Source organism: Hermetia illucens, chromosome 3, assembly GCF_905115235.1.
Source record: "Hermetia illucens chromosome 3, iHerIll2.2.curated.20191125, whole genome shotgun sequence".
Classification (NCBI taxonomy): Eukaryota; Metazoa; Arthropoda; class Insecta; order Diptera; family Stratiomyidae; genus Hermetia; species Hermetia illucens.
In genome coordinates, this window is record NC_051851.1 from 134,008,025 (window position 1) to 134,024,564 (window position 16,540).

Consider the following 16,540-nt stretch of genomic DNA (forward strand, 5'->3'; position numbering starts at 1 on the left):
AGATAACATATATTAAACCTTGTTTTATTTGAATTTTCTTCTTAAATTTAAACTTTCTTAATATTTCGAAAAATCTTTGCAGTTTTTACGAGAATTTCCTTTGTTACCAAAGTTGCTTCGGAGGTGGTGAAATCTGGCTTAAAGTTAATTCAGTGAAACCACCCGTATATGTTAAAAGCTTCGATTTTATTCAAAACCAATGATCAATTGAATAAACAGTTATTATGCAAAGAAAATATATAAAAATCGCAGAGGATGCATACTCCATCCAAGAATGCCAACAGTGTCTTACAAAATTCCCCGTCCAAGAAAAAATCGCAAGATGTGCTGTGCCGCAGGCGCCCGATTTCTGATAAGAAATGTCAAAATGTCAAAACATCAATTGCCCATTCTCCGCTCGTGTTATCCGGCCGTCATGTAACACACCTATATTTTGATTACCAATAAATATTCCAACAGAAACGCCAATTGTACAAATTTTCGGGTAGTAACACAAAGTGGAGCAAACTTGCTGTTAGACGGTCGTTAGCTACGCGCGCCAGTGATATTCTCGTCAATTTCGCCAACGTCGTCCCATACGGAAAAGAAATTGTCCCTCAAATGCAATGAAATTCTACTCTGAATCCGATGAGATTTCGACGCGGCAAAATGTTAACTTCAAAGCAGTTATTTTTGTTGATTATCGTGGCGGCTCTGGTGGTTATTAGCTGCGCATTCTATTGGATTTTGTTTACAGAGTTTAGGAGTAACCGCTTGGCAGATGGTAGGACCCAACTTCAGTCATTTTTTCATGACGTACTTACATATTTACAATTCCTATTCCAGGCGCAGCGTTGCGATCAGCCGCCGGGGGTCCTTCGTCTTCCTTAGCCTTGTCAGCGCCTGCTACATATGATTTCGATCAAAATTTGGTTGTGATTTATAATCGTGTCCCAAAAACAGGGTCAACGAGTTTCGTGAATATTGCCTACGATCTCTGTAAACGGAATAAGTATCATGTGCTACATATCAACGTAACGGCCAACATGCATGTGCTATCGTTGCCGAACCAGGTGAGTTGAATTTCTTTTAAAAGAGCTTTAATCCTTATGGTGCTGCCCAAGGCGAAGGTGACCAATATCCGCCCTGAGAGTTGGGGCTTAAGAATATACACAAAGCCTTCCCTGCTTGCGGTAAGAGGCGACTAAAAGGGATAGAAATTTGTGCACTAGCAAACTGCAAATTTTGAAACATTATTGCTACCGAAAAGTCAACAATGTCTCGGATAGGGACTGACCTCACGGCACAGACCTTTGGCTATCGAAAACACGGACTGCGATTGGTTTCTGGAATGTGCACAGGCTCCTCGACAACGGTAGCGAGGGTCCTAAGGATGCTTGCTTTCTTGCTTTCTCTAAACTGAACATTCTGGGCATAAGCGGAGTCAGATGGTGGGACTTTTTTTTTAAATCTCTATCCAGCGTATCAAGTCACCGTTGTTTCGGCCTGACTTTTGGTCGTTTACCATCAACTTCGATATTCAGACCAATCGTGGCAAGTGAATTCTCGTTAGCACGAATTGCGTGACCCAACCATCGAAGACGCCTCTCTCGCAATTTTCCCACGATCGGTGCAACCCCATAACGATCGTGGATATCCTCATTTCGGCCAACACTCAGAACCATGGAGGGCGACGGACGACATTGCGGTAAATTTTAGATTTGAGAAGTTCGTTGATACGTCGATCACAAAGAACACCAGTTGTGGAAAGCCACTTCATCCAGGTTGCGTTAATGCGTGAAGCAATTTCATAACGCATGGGGATCGGTCGTCAAAAATTCAGTTAGATTCAATCTGAGACCGTGTTTCATGAGGCGATCATTCTATTTTTGGACAAGTTGTACGAGATCATTTTTGCTATTCGATGCTAGAAAAACGTTGGATGTCCCGTGTGACGGTGTTCAAAGAGACGTGATGAGAGGGCGCTTCCTTGATGAACGCCAACAGAGACACGAAGCGGTTTTCATACGCCCTCCATACTTCGAACTTTACTTTTCGGATCGTGGTAGAGCAATTGGTCCCAGCGCACGAGTTCTTCTGGTACTAAGTGTTGTCGTAAAGCATACCAGCTAGTTCGTGTGGCACACGGTCAAACGCTTTCTCTAGATCCAGAAATGCAATGTACAGAGGGCGATGCTTCTCACGGTGTTTCTCCATGAATAACCGCGCAACATGTATTGCGTCAGTAGTTTCGCAGTTTTTGACAAATCCAGCTTGATTAACGGTTATTTCAACGATTTCGCGATTACAGTTGTCGGACGGTAATTTGAACATTCTGCTGGACTATCTTTCTTTTTCCATATTGGATCAGTGGTACTTTCTTACCAGTCAGATGGTGTTCTTCCTTCCCGATAACCCGACTAAAGAATTCACAGAGCCACAGTGGTGGGTGCCAGCTCTTCGTTTTCCAGAGCTCAGATGCGATGTCGTCGGGTCCTGTGGCTTTCCCCGATTTCATTCGTTTTATTGCCTCCTCGACTTCAGTTGCGCTGACATCGATGGTCGTGGGGGTTTTACGTGAGTACCTGTCTCGTGGACTTAATCCCACGGTCTTCTTAAGACACGGATTGATTTTGTGACCACAATGCGAGCCCCGCCGCAGCAAGCTACGACGGTACCAGTCTATACTGAGTGCATGGCTCAGCATTCATACTGGTGGATGCAAGATCTACCAAAATCTCTACCGAATTAAGGAGTACGGCACCCGTGTTGAAACACAACACCACGCTGAGACCTTAAGGGGGTCATCCCGGCCGTTTTTGCCTTTTTTTGAAAAATTATTTTGGAGGACTGGATAAAGATAGAAAGGTGATTTTTTCACCATATGTTTATTGATATCTCTAGTATATGTGATAAATTTTTCAGCTTGATATCGTAGCTAGTTTTCGGAATTCGTGTCAATTTATGCACCCATCTCCAAAAAAAGGTGTTTTTCTGCTGCCACGCTGGAGGGCGCTGTGTTCATCTGAAGAAGAAAAACTAAACGGCATTTTAATGTGGACAATATTCTACGGTCCGCAAACTAGGATAATTAGAAAATATTAGAAGGTAAATTTTTGGTGGGCTTTATTTTTTGGATTTTGGTGTTTTTTTACGGCTTTTTTTATGAATTAAAAAAAACTACCAGTCCGATTGCAATTATCCTAGTTTGCGGACCGTAGAAATATGTATTAAAGAAGTCTTGAAAATTTCAAAGAATTTGGTTGGATAGATTTTGAGCTATGGTGGCAGCCGATTTTCAAGATGTAGTTTCGAGAAAAACGCATTTGAAAATTTAAATGTGATTATCAACAGTAAAATTTTAACTCAGCATTAATCTGCTATACCTGGTCCATAGAGAGCACCCTCCGTTTCTTCAAAAAAGTCTTGTAAGGCCGATTGTGGCCCTCTGGTTTCAATTCTGGCTCTTTTAGAGAGGTCAGTCGATCGTCGTTCGGACCGCCAAATTCGCGCTCCATTTAGGCGGTCGGCATAAACCTGACATATGTGACCAACTTGACATCCCATTGTCACTAGGATTTTGAAAATGCCATTGAATCCTTCATTGAAAATAATTACAGCCAGAAAAGTGGCTATTTCTGCATCCTTGGCCCCAGAATGAGGGTGTTTAGGAGCGAAAGTCCAAATCAATGCATTTAACGACTCATTGTTATTCTGGGTCTCTGCTCCTAAACATCTGTACAAGAGATCATCCCGTGACAAATCTTCGTTGATTGGTTTGATGACTGTTTGAACTTCTTCAGTCAAAGGTGCCTTCTCGTGGTGGAAACTATCCAGTTCTCCTTTAGCTTTGCGCCATTTGCACCAACTGTCCTCGCCTGCTGGACAATTTTGATGCTGAGGATTTTCATCTGTAGAACATTTATGGAAGAAAGTTGCCCAAATTTCTTGCTTCATTCCTTCTATCGAATTTGCGTGTCGACAAATAGCTAGCCCAAAAAATGTAGTGAGGTCGTTAATAACCTTATCAGTAAGTTTTCCAGCCCCTTTTCCACCAATGCCTTTGCGATTCTTCTTTGCATTTCTAAGCTGCGTTCCCATTCTTTTCTCGACATGTCCTGCGCATTCCTTTTTTACTACTACGTATATTTTATTATTTGCAGAAACTTGCAGAAATACCGGAGCAAACTCCAGCAAAATCCAATATACAATATACAAAACTTGTCGCAATTGGAACATCCATGTTGCTTGCTAAAAGTTTCTTTGCTGATGTTGATGCGAAGTCCTTTTTCTTCTCTGATAAGTATCGATTCCCATGAAATACTCGTTTTTTAGTGCGAGTATGACGTTAAAGCGATCTCCCTTCGTACGATCCATTTAAAAAAATCACTGAACACACAAACAGCACAATACTTACAACAAACTATAACTGAGTATAGCTTGAAAGCCTTTCAGTGCTCACTCTGGACTGGATTATCCTTTTTATTCCAAACAGCAAATAAGTTTAGACAATTGATTGGTTTTCCATCTTTTTATATTTATACCTGTGTTCGAATTTATAAGGCTCAGGTAAAGAACTAACAGGTAAAAAAAGATTCGATGCTCTTTCTCATCCAGTACTCTAGCCGCTGCTGCAAACTCCTTACCTGTTTAACACTATAATTTCTGAACTACTCGGAATATCGGAAAATCCCTTTACCCACATATTTTCCACTATATATAGATACAATTCGTGCAAAAAAAAATCGATTTCTCCAACCCGACACACGGGATGATCCCCTTAATGAAGCTCCCACTAGGGGGCCAACCGCAAACAACCGAGCTGAACGCACATACAATAGGAATTCTCCTGAAATATGTGAGTCCAGGGGCTATCCCGATTCCCATGGTACCAGTATATCCCTGGTAAAGTTTCGTAACTATTGCCACTTCAGATGAGTAGCCGTGCAGACTCGACAGTTCTTTCCATTAACACAACATAAGTATTCGATATCCTGTGTACGTTCGTTACGGCTTTTAGTAACTCGATACAGATCTCTCTCGCCATCCCGAGTGTCTAGTTTATCGTAAAGATTTTTGTAATGATCTGCTCGGGTGACAGCGACTGCTTTCTTTGGTTCCTGGTTTGCATTCTTATAAATCTGCCAATTAGCAAGCGTTTTATCGTCGAGAAATTTGTGGTAGTGGCGTTTCTTCTCACGGACTTTCATTCCAACATCGTCATTCCAAAGCCAAGTATCTCGGTTGATGTACCGTTTACCCGGCTTGGTGACCCCGAGGGTTTCAGAGGCCGCTTTGTGGATCGTGTCTTTCATTTGGTCCCACGATTCTTCCACATTTGTAATAGTCGGTAATCGTGTGAGTGAGATCATTTCTTCTTTGTTCTCACTAAATCGCCACCATTTAATGCGCCGTGGGTCAGTACGTTCCTCACGCTATTTTATCGGTGGCTTAATTCGCAGGACGGCAATCAACGACCGATGTTGAGGTGCAATAGTCTCATAGGGAACGGCTTTGCAATCAGTGACAGTGGTAAAATGTTGGCGTCTTATGAGAATATAGTCGATTTGCTTCATCAGCCGATCATCAAATCGTTCGACTTCTTTAAATCACGGAAACCCTCTGAGATTTCAATGCCAACACCATCTTGAGTGTGTGGGCTACCAACATAGAGAAGTTTATAGCCGTTTTTACCGCGTTCGCGTTCAATGTCACAGTTTTTGGCACCAGACCATCGGGTTTTTTGCAGAGCGCAGATATCAATGCGCCTTTTCCGAAGGGCTCTTGCGAGTTCCTCGATCTTTCCAGTTAGGGTACCAACATTTAGCGTGCAGACACGTATTTGTTTTGTTCGTTTCGTTTGGACTAACTTGCTTACGTCCTGACGCCGTCCATGCGTCAAGAACCCTTGCCTATTTCTCGACAGGATCGGGGCCCGTCCTGCCGCGTAGACTGTGGTGGACGCCCTAGCATTTCTCCGAGGCTTATGACTCAATCCGATCAACTTGTTTGTAACAACATTGTATGCATTTTCTTGGTCGGTCTGTCGCGGGACCTGTCACCACGAGAGATCAGGTAGGATTTAGCATAGTGGAATGACTCCAACTATATTTTATTTATCTCTTTCTCTGATCTCAGCATTTTATTTTTATTTTACTGATGATAGTACAGAGTACGCTGCCTCAAACCCTCCTCTACCTAGCATGGCGGAGTTGCTGATCGAATGGCAGAGATACTGAGTAACCCGCCTGAGAATATCGATGGGCATTGGGCTGTCATTAAAATTGTTCTTTTCTCGGGTGCTGCATAGGTCGTCGGCTACATTCCGAAGAGACCTCATAAGACCTGGCTGACGGCGGAATCGTGGAAGCGGATCGATGAACGGAAGTGGTTGAAGGTTCTATTGGACTGGACTGATGGCGCGCAGAAGGGTCAACTAATAGCTATTATCAGAGCGACATATCATGGCGCAAAATGTCACGTGCTGCACCGCATCCTGTCACGGATATTATTTCTTCTTGTTATCGGTGACGTCCCTCATGCTGTCTTGTCCAGAGGACGTGGAGAAATTTAGTGGACTTTGACATCTTTCTACAAATACCTCGATTATGCTGATGACATCTGTTTGCTCTACCGCGAGATAATGGACATTGGCCAAATGGCTCTGGATTTGGAAAGAGAGGCCAGTAGTGTTGGACTAAAGATAAACAACAACAAAACCAAGGTTCTCAATGTGACGGGTCATCGCACGCTCCCTTTTTTGCATTAAGCGAAGGCGTCGATCAATTTGTATATCTAGGAAGCGAGGATTCTGCCGGCGGTAGCACCGAACTGGATGTTGCCCAACGTATTAACATCGGTAGATCCGGCGAATAAGCCTGGCATTCGTCCGCACTGTGATCAGAAGACGGAAGTGGCAGTATGACAGCCTAGTGGTCTAACCACTGAGATATCCGAACACAACTGAAACCCCTAATCGTGGTAAACAACTGAAACATATTACTGTAACCGCTCGCAGAAATTAGAAAAGCTTGGAAATTAGAGCAAACAATTTATTTACAAGTGCCATTCTGAAATTAGAATTGGTTCCAATTTTCGAACGTAGAAATTCGTCTTCTGTTTACAAGGTACTTCTTTATTTTTATTTCCCATTTTCCCATGTATTTTGCGTAAAACAAAACCTTATTGAAATCGGTCAGTCTGTTCTTCTGTGACACGCATTTATCAGAAACGGTTATATCGATTGACACAAAATTTGATAGGAAGTTTGGAACTATGAACGCCCACATATACAATGAGTTACATCGTTCTATGTTCTATACATACAAAAGGGAGGTGTAACATTTTTTTCACCGAATGTATTCATGTGAGGTGTCAAATGAAAAGTCTCGATTAGTTCTTTTTAAAGCTGGTTTCTGTTTTGAAACTTAATGAACAAAGGAGGAGGGCGGGGCCGAGAAGTGACATTTCTTTCACCGACCCATCCTTATAACCTCCGCGCCGTCGAGCAGAATGGACAGCGTTGCACTCATCAAAAGATTTCTTCTGCCTGGGCGGCCCTATCCGCTGCTGCTTTGTTTTGCTTGAAAAAGCTCATCTTTGATAGTATTGCCTGTAACGCTCGGCTCTCCTTCATTGACTCAATTCATGCTCAGGAATTAACAAATTCCAATTTTCTTTAAGTGCATGAATTTTTTACTATTTACGGAATACGTATTTCGGCAGCCACTTGCTGCATTCTTCAGCGGACTAAGCCCATAAATGTCATTAGTCTAAATATATACTAAATATTTTAATACTTGACAAAACTTTAATTATTTTAGTTATATTATAATTATTAATTTACATTTCCCTTTTATGGTATCAACGAATACAGATATAAATATGCATTATTCATATCTGTATTCAAACGGTGCTCCTGATGCTCTTTTCCAATGAAGACTATCGTATTGGCCTAATTTTTTGTTTGACATCTTTGAACATTCTCAATTTGATGGTCATATTCCACAATGTACCGTGGGACTAGAATTGATATCTGTTTTTCTGCCCCGTTTTATAAGCTCAGCTTCTAATGTTCGTTGACTCAAGTGCTGACTAGCTGGCCACATTTCCGGCGTGCCGACTGGTTTTTTGTGCTGCTTCATCCTCTTTTGTTCAAACCAACGAAGCATACAGTGTAGACAATATGCTGGCGACAGCTTAGAGTCTCTGAGCAGCGACATGAAAATCCTGGGGGCGTATCCGCCATATAGGCATAATCCTACGGTCTTCTTCGAAAGACACTTGATTTGGGGACCACAATCAGAGCCCCGCCGTGACTGGCATAGCGGTGCTGGTTTGTACTCAGTGCAGGCTCAACATTCATACCAATGGATCCGAGGCTTATCTCACACTTCAGCCGCAATTAAGGCGTACGGCGGCTGAATTGTACAACAACCATGAAACTCCCACAAGGGGACCAACCGCAAATAACTGGGCCGAGAGCACATCCTCTAAGAATTTCCTGGAACATGTGCTCTCAGAGGGCCATCCCGGTTCCCATTGTACCAAATAACTTCTGGTGAGGCATTGTGGCAAGAGTCACTTCAGATAAGTCGCTTGCAGGTTCGGTTCTGATCGTCCTCTTGTCTTCGTTTTTATCCAACTTGGTTCACTACAGAGTTCCTTAAAAATATTAGCCTGAAGAATGCACTGCGGAAGAAGTTTCTGGCTTCTAAGAATGACTCCGATTTTGCTCATTTTAAGGCTCTACTGTGAAGTCTATGATTAAAAAAGCGCATACCAGTTACTTATTTAGCGTCAAGGCCGGTCTTGTCCGCGGTGATTTGAAACCTTTCACTATTCCCATAACCCCACCCAGTCTTTCCCTTCTTTCATCAATTTTATTGACTCCACTGCCAATTGCTCACAACACAACAATCCTGTGACCTACTCTGTTATTATTTCCCTACCTATAAAATCGTTTCTGCCGAGTTTCTTTTGATGGTTATTTATCCCGCTCTTTCTCTGCTCCCGCTAGTGATTCCCAGGCTTCTATACTTGGCCCCTACTATCCTTATTTTTCATTAACGACCTTGCCTTCATCCTCACCTGCCCGAGGCTACTTTAAATTATTTGCCTTCATTTCGTCTCCGCTGGACTATGCTCTCTTGCGGCTAACAAGATGACTCCAAATGTCGCCACTAGATGCACTATTCGTTTAAACTTTCTCCAAATACTTTTCTTACTCTATTGGTAGACAACCCCTATCATTAGTGACTTTCTTTCAATGTCTAGGTGTAATCTTCGATAATAAACTTCGTTTTAATTCCTACTTCGTTGACATCATCAATCACGATTCCAAAATGTCTGGTTTTATCCTAGGTTCCTCCGACTTTGCCTCAATCCATCCCTCAACACTTTAAATTCTTTCTCACAAACAGCCTTGCATATCGCTGCGAACTGTCACTGTCGCGTTCTTGAAGCTGTGCAACAACGCCACATCTTCCTTTATAAGTGTACTCTTCTCAAACTCTGTAATTGCCTGATGGACTGTTCTGTCAACTTCGACATTATATTTTGCATCTTCTCCTAATGGCTCAGTTGTGGTTGATATTTCCTTGGATTCATTGCTTTTCTCTTCCCCCGCAGAGTTATTTATCGCTGCATCTGCAATTAGTGCAACTCTGTGACTTCCATTCGTATGGAAATCTTGCAAATCCGAGATCTTTTCTACAGAATGTAAGAATCGTTAAGATTCCAAAAAGGAAACTCCTTTTGAGTGTGGCAATGCGAAGGTTATCTGCTCTTCATCTTTTTCGAGAAGGATTTGGACACCGTGAACAGGAAGTATATTTGGGGTGCTCTACGCAGGAGGAGCATTCCGTAGAAACTAATAGTTATTATCAGAGCGACATATGACAGCGTAACATGTCACATGCTGCACAGAGATAAAATCTAAGAGGAATTTGAGGTCCAATTCAGAGTCCACCAGGGTTACATCTTGTCACCGATATTATTTCTTCTTGTTATGGGTGACCTTTTTAATGCTGCCTTGTCCGGAGGCAGCGGAGGAGTTCAATTTTTTCGATTTTTCATCAAAAATCTTGACTACGTTGATGACATCCGCTTGCTCTCTCAGCGGGTGATGGACGTTAGTTAAGTGGCTCTTGATATTGAAAGGGAGGCAAGTAGATTTGGACTGAAGATATGCTAAACATTCACAAAATCAAGATTCTAAGCCTGACGGGTCATTGTCCTTTACCTGTCTACATTATTCGGCAGGCCACCTTAGACGTCGATCAATTCGTATATGTAGGAACCGTGGTTTCTGCCGACCGTGGTACCGAACTGGATGTTGCCCCACGCATTAACAGTACTAGATTTTCTTCCGCTGCCTTGTCTAACCCCAAGATCAAGTTGAGATTATGGTGAAGACCTGTCTGCGACGTATCATTTCATCAGTGTGCTGACCTAATACTATTTTAAACGAAGAACTTGGTCGTCGTACAGACCTGTCACGCATACGCAATATGATGTTCACGCATTAAGAATGGGCGATAATTGCATTGGTGACTACGTCATGCAGTAGGGTCCACTCTCCCAAGATGGTCGACAAGAGGGTCGTCTCAAGGGCACTTGGCGCAGAACAGTAGAGGGGTGAAGGCATCTCGGGAACTCGTGGGGGGAGCTGAAATGCATTTCAGGTAACCACGAACAATGGCACATAGGTGCTATACCAGCTTGAAAATTGTATTAATTCTTGTTCTTTTCCTCGATAGAGGATTTGGTCCTATTGCCAGTTTTAGCTCCATTTATGTATGTAATTGTTTTCACAGACTTTCCTTACACTCTTATTTATTCATCTGATCACTTCTATTGACGCTCAATATAGTTAGGATTAGTATTTCAAATGGGTTAACGATCTGTTGTGACTTTTTTGTCAGTCAGCGTTTCTATTGAATATGTTATTTTTAGTCTTAGGCATATTTAAAATAACGAGCTTCGCTTATCACATGCATATGTATAGTTTGCCACATAATGTTCCTTGAGTACAAGGATGTACAAGCCACCTTCGTGTCTCGTGTTTTTACTTCTTTTGCCTAATTTCTTGATGACGTTATTCTTGACCCCAAGTAATTCAATTCTATTACTTGCTCTACACTTTGTCGTAAGCAGCTGTATTAATCCCATAATTTTTTTTTATTATACTTCATCATTTTTAATTTCAGGTCAGTTTTGTACGGAATGTTACAGGGTGGAATGCCATGAAGCCAGCACTTTATCATGGTCATATGGCCTTTCTTGATTTTTCCAGGTAAATAGGAGACATGTTAAAAATTTGGCGATTCGGGCTCCATTATCTGATTGTGAATAAATGTATTTTTTTCCAGGTTTCAAATGCCCTTCAAACCAATTTACATTAATTTAGTGCGTAAGCCGTTAGATAGATTAGTTTCATATTATTATTTCCTACGTTACGGTGATAACTATAGGCCAAACTTAGTGAGAAAGAAAGCTGGTAATAAAATGGTAAGTTATTTTCCTTGGAAGAGTGCTTTTATTAGTAAGTGACGTCTATATTTTTACATATTCGTTAGACATTTGATGAGTGCGTGGAAGAAAAGCAACCCGACTGTGATCCGAAAAATATGTGGCTGCAAATACCATTTTTCTGTGGGCATGCAGCAGAATGCTGGTGAGTACTATTCATAACTTTATTATTTTATTGAATTCTCGCTTAGAATCGTGCAAGCGGAAAATGGCAATAAATATATATTTGTTAGAGTTACATCGTGTTCCAAAGTATCATCTATAAAACTGGGAAAATTGTTTCCAATTTCAATGTCAAGATAGTGCCAATGATTCATATTTATGTATTTTTAACAGGGACCCTGGCAGCGAATGGGCACTAAATCAAGCTAAGCAAAATCTTGTTAATGAGTACTTTTTAGTAGGAGTAACTGAGGAGATGGAAGATTTCATAGATCTCCTAGAGAAATCATTGCCACGGTGAGTTTGCACTAGGAGTCACTGTCGTCACTGTCTAGTCAAATTACATTTAATTTCTCTTTTATTGCCTTACAGGCTATTTAAAGGCTTCAAAGAACACTATCAACATTCCAATAAATCACACTTACGGCAAACTTCATCAAAAATTCCACCCAGTGATGAGACTATAGCCGCAATAAAACAATCTAAAATATGGAAAATGGAGAATGAATTATATGAATTTGCCTTGAAACAGTTTCAATTCACAAGAAAGAAATTGACTATTCCCGATAAAAATAAGCTACAAACTTTTATGTATGAGAAAATACGACCAAAGTAATAACATTCAACGTGTATTTTATTTAGAAATAATTTAGTAATTATTTTATGTATTAAAAATACTCGAATCATTCGATATGTCTTGTTTTCCAATATAGTTTTCATATACATTTGTAGATAGATAATGTTTTTGATATTTTATGCGCTCCCTTCCTTGAGAAATTCTGTTATTTTTCGCAGCTTAAAGATTGTATGACTGAATTTTATTTTTTATATATTTTACAATATATTCCCTTAAACCATTTTGTTACGCTAAGAAGCAAAGAAACTAATTTTGTTTAAAACACGGATAGGAAAATAGAACGAATGAAATAAAGTGCTAAGATTTTATAAAGAAGTAAAACGATTGTTTATATTTATTTTCATGTATTTTTTCACTTTCATGGTGGGCGGTATGCATCTCCTTGCAAACCGTTACTGTAATACATCATCGTCATCAACGGCGCAACAACCGATATCCGTTCTAGGCCTGCCTTAATACGGAATTCCAGACATTCCGGTTTTGCGCCGAGGTCCACCAATTCAGCACACCTAAAAGCCGTCTGGCGTCATGGCCTACAGCATCTTTCCATCTCAGGCACGATCTACCTCGTCTTTTTTCTACCATAGATATTGCCCTTATAGGCTTTTCGGGTGGGATCATCCTCATCCGTACGGATTAAGTGACCGGCCCACCGTAACCTATTGAGCCGGATTTTAGCCACAACCTGACGGTCATGGTATCGCTCATAGTTTTCGTCGTTATGTAGACTACGGAATCGGATTCTTCTCTCGAACGTGGCCAAGAGTTTGCAATTCTTCTTGCTAAGAACCCAAATCTCCGAGGAATACATGAGGACTGGCAAGATCATTGTCTTGTACAGCAAGAGCTTTCACCCTATGGTGAGACGTTTCGAGCGAAAACAGTTTTTGTAAGCTGAAATAGGCTCTGTTGGCTGACAACAACCATGCGCGGATTTCGTCATCGTAGCTGTTAACGGTTGTCATGTTCGACCCTAGGTAGGAGAAATTATCAACGATCAAAAGTCTCCTATCTTTATTCCTCCCGTTTGACCAGTGCGATTCGATGTTGTTGGTTGGTTGGTTTTCGGTGCTGACGTTGTCACCATATATTTTGTCCTGCATTCATTGATGTACAGACCAAGATCTCGCGCCGCCTGCTCGATCTGTATGAAGACGGTTTGTACGTCTCGGGTCATTCTTCCCATGATGTCGGTATCGTCACCAAAGGCCAATAGTTGGGTGGACTTAAAGAGGATCGTACCTCTTGCATTAACGTCAGCATAACAGATCACTTTTTTCAGGGCCAGGTTAAAGAGGACGCATGATAGGACATCCCCTTGTCTTAAACCGTTGTTGATGTCGAATGGTCTTGAGAGTGATCCTACAGCTTTTATCTGGCCTCGCACATTAGTCGGGGTCAGTCTAGTCAGTCTTATCAATTTCGTGTGCAGTATTACCCTGGCTATGTTATCATAGGTGGCTTTAAAGTCGATGAAAAGATGGTGCAACTGATGTCAATGCCTCATTGTCAATCGTCAGACATTGATTCGCTGTCCCATGCTTTAAGCATCAGTTGATGAACCACTTGGTGTAATTGGTTGCCTCCATATTTAAGCAATTCGGCTGTAATTCCATCGTCTCCAGACGACTTATGATTTTTAATTCGATCAAACATGCACGGAGTGTTTCTCCTATACTTGGTGGTGGCATTATTTGTCCGTCGGCTTCAGTTGCCGGAACTTCCAACTCGCCGATATTCTGGTTGTTTAGTAGTTCATCAAAGTACTCAACTCGTCGCTCCAATATGCCTATTCTGTCGGAAATCAGATTTTCCTCTTTGTCTCGGCAAGATGAGCAAACCTTACACATCGGTTTCATCCTGCTGACTTATTGGTAAAACAATCGCGCCTGGTGCGGTTGCTCCCTGTACTTTTCGAGTCCACAGACCTGTTAGTTCTCCCAGGTTTCCTTTTTTTGTTTGTGAAGTCGCTTCTCCGTTCGCCGGAGTTCGTGATAAGTCTCCGCACGTGCCCGCGTCCTTTGTGAATGCAACATTACTCGATATGCAGCATTCTTCCATTCCATTGCTAGCTTACATTCATCGTCAAACCAGCCGTTCCGACTCTTTTTGCGGCTGGGGCCAAGTATGTTTGTGGCCGTATTTATGATAACGTGCTTCAGGTGATTGTGAAGATCATTTGTTGATGCTTCATCTTCAGGATCTCTGTTGACTGCGGTTATCTGCGGCATCCATTCCCCTTATAGGTATTGCAGAGGGCTGTGTTGTGAATGGCTTTAGTATTCACTTTCACCGCATTGTCAGAGGGGATTGTGGGTGATGTTGTTATTCGAGCTCGGAGCACCATGCCAACGAGATAGTGATCCGAATCTTTATTGGCCCCCCCTATATGTTCCGGCCTATTTATAGTAGAAAAAGAAAACGTGGCAGACCCTGCGTCAGATGGAGCGATGGCGTAGGCCAGCACCCCAGACAGCTTTTAGGGATATCGAATTGGTGGACTTCGGCGCAAAACCAGGATGTCTGGAGTTTCTTACTAAGGCGGCCTAGACAGGATACCGGTTGTTGCACTGTTGACGTTCATGATGATTTGGTTCACACAAAACCTTAATAAAACAAGTCGGGAAATTAGAAGCTGGACGCTTCAATTATGATAGGTTTTGTGTATTGCTTATATAAAAACATTTGAGCGGACATTTGCCCCATTAGTACTTAGCACGTAATGTATATGCATATATTATGTCAGAAAATTCACTTTCGCGTTCTACTCACATTCAAAGTCTTAGAATTTGCACTAAAGCGACAGCTTTGACCAATTACTTTATTTGTTAGTAATAGTGCGATTTCTATCTATTTGGCAGGACAATACTTTATATTATAGCTTATATTACTGCATGGGTTTTACAGCCAATTACATAAAATTGTAGTAATATTCAGTTAACCGCTCACCTATATAATATATATAATATCAACTGTTACGTTTTTTGTCAAGTGGGTACCCTTGCAATTAATTAAGCATTAACACCGTTATTTCGTTTCCTAAATTTGTACTGAGGACGGGTTTTTGGAATTTAGTCGTAACCTTTCCCCGTTCTTTTCTGCTATAGTGTGTGAAAATAGTTTAATTTGAGTGTATACTGTTCATTTATTGTTTCTGACTGTAAATACCACTCGATGCAACTGGTGCAGTGGCTTTAGCTGATGTTTGGTATAGCCAACAGTCGTATACGTACTACGGTATGGGATGCCATCAGGCGATTTCCGGAGACAGGCTCATAAACCCGCAGGCCAGGTTAAGGCCGACATCAATGCATTTCAACTCGAGATGACGTGTATGAGAAAGAGTACCAGCCTCTATGACCCTGGGAGAGACCGCTGTGGTGGAGGAGTGGCATAATATCCCCCAATCGGGTATTCATCATATCAAGTTTTTTTTTGCGAAATAACTACAGAAATCGATTAAATGGTTGATGAAATTTTTTCGTACAAGCAGTATGTGTGTGTGTGTTTCAGGTGGGGAAGAGGTAAAACTTCTGAGCATTCAGACCTTAATGGTCCATTGTATTCGATTCTCCCGTCTAACGGAATATCCCGGATTCGTTTATGTTTCGCAGGATTTCCGTTAGTGGATGTGGAGCATGGAGGATGCTGATCAAAAAATCGGATATCTAATGCGCCCATAGGCGGGGTACTCATATAGAAAATGTTCCATAAATTCCGCTTCCTCATTACAGGATAGATACGTATCATCTTGGATAGTTCCTATTTTGAACATATGCCCAGTTAGTGAATAATGGCCAGTCAGAATGCCACACTACTTCTGCAGATCTTCCTGCTTTTCGACAGGATAAACTTTGCAGTATATTTGTTTTTTTTTTCTGACAGGAAAAGTTTGCTGTGTCTAGCTACATTAAGGTTTCGCCACCTGTCATTATGGGGAGCTTGTTCTCAGTTTTTGAAAGCAGCATCAGCTAATGCTAGTGACACTAAAATTAGTGATTCCGGTCCTGGCAAGGGAGAGGTTGAAGCCTCATTTGCTAAGGCATCCGAGATTTCATTTCTCTCTACACCACAATAATCAGGTACCCAAAACAATTCCACCGTATTGAATCTAAAAACCGAGTTCAATCGTTTGAAATAATAAAAAAATTGTTTTTTCTTATTCGCTGGTGACTGGTTGACTTTTGCAGATACCCATATTTCGGGTTCCCGAAATATTGGTATTTGCAA

At 41.5% G+C, this 16,540-nt stretch overlaps 1 protein-coding gene across 1 annotated transcript; it reads left to right on the forward strand.

Annotated features, from left to right (window-relative positions):
* The first annotated feature begins 273 nt into the window (after nucleotides 1-273).
* On the forward strand, nucleotides 274-12,625 carry LOC119651101 (heparin sulfate O-sulfotransferase). Its single transcript, XM_038054456.1, has 7 exons — nucleotides 274-763; nucleotides 826-1,052; nucleotides 11,190-11,275; nucleotides 11,352-11,490; nucleotides 11,559-11,656; nucleotides 11,848-11,970; nucleotides 12,046-12,625. The coding sequence occupies exons 1-7, from the start codon at nucleotides 628-630 to the stop codon at nucleotides 12,287-12,289; spliced, it is 1,053 nt and encodes a 350-aa protein (XP_037910384.1). The 5' UTR covers nucleotides 274-627; the 3' UTR covers nucleotides 12,290-12,625.
* Nucleotides 12,626-16,540: the final 3,915 nt, after the last annotated feature.

Excerpts from the sequence above, each read along its gene's own strand:
- LOC119651101 (XM_038054456.1), top strand. The coding sequence starts at position 628 with ATGAGATTTCGACGCGGCAAAATGTTAACTTCAAAGCAGTTATTTTTG. Across the intron at positions 1,053-11,189 it reads TGCTATCGTTGCCGAACCAG|GTCAGTTTTGTACGGAATGT; the intron begins GTGAGTTGAATT and ends TTTTAATTTCAG. Across the intron at positions 11,971-12,045 it reads CTAGAGAAATCATTGCCACG|GCTATTTAAAGGCTTCAAAG; the intron begins GTGAGTTTGCAC and ends ATTGCCTTACAG.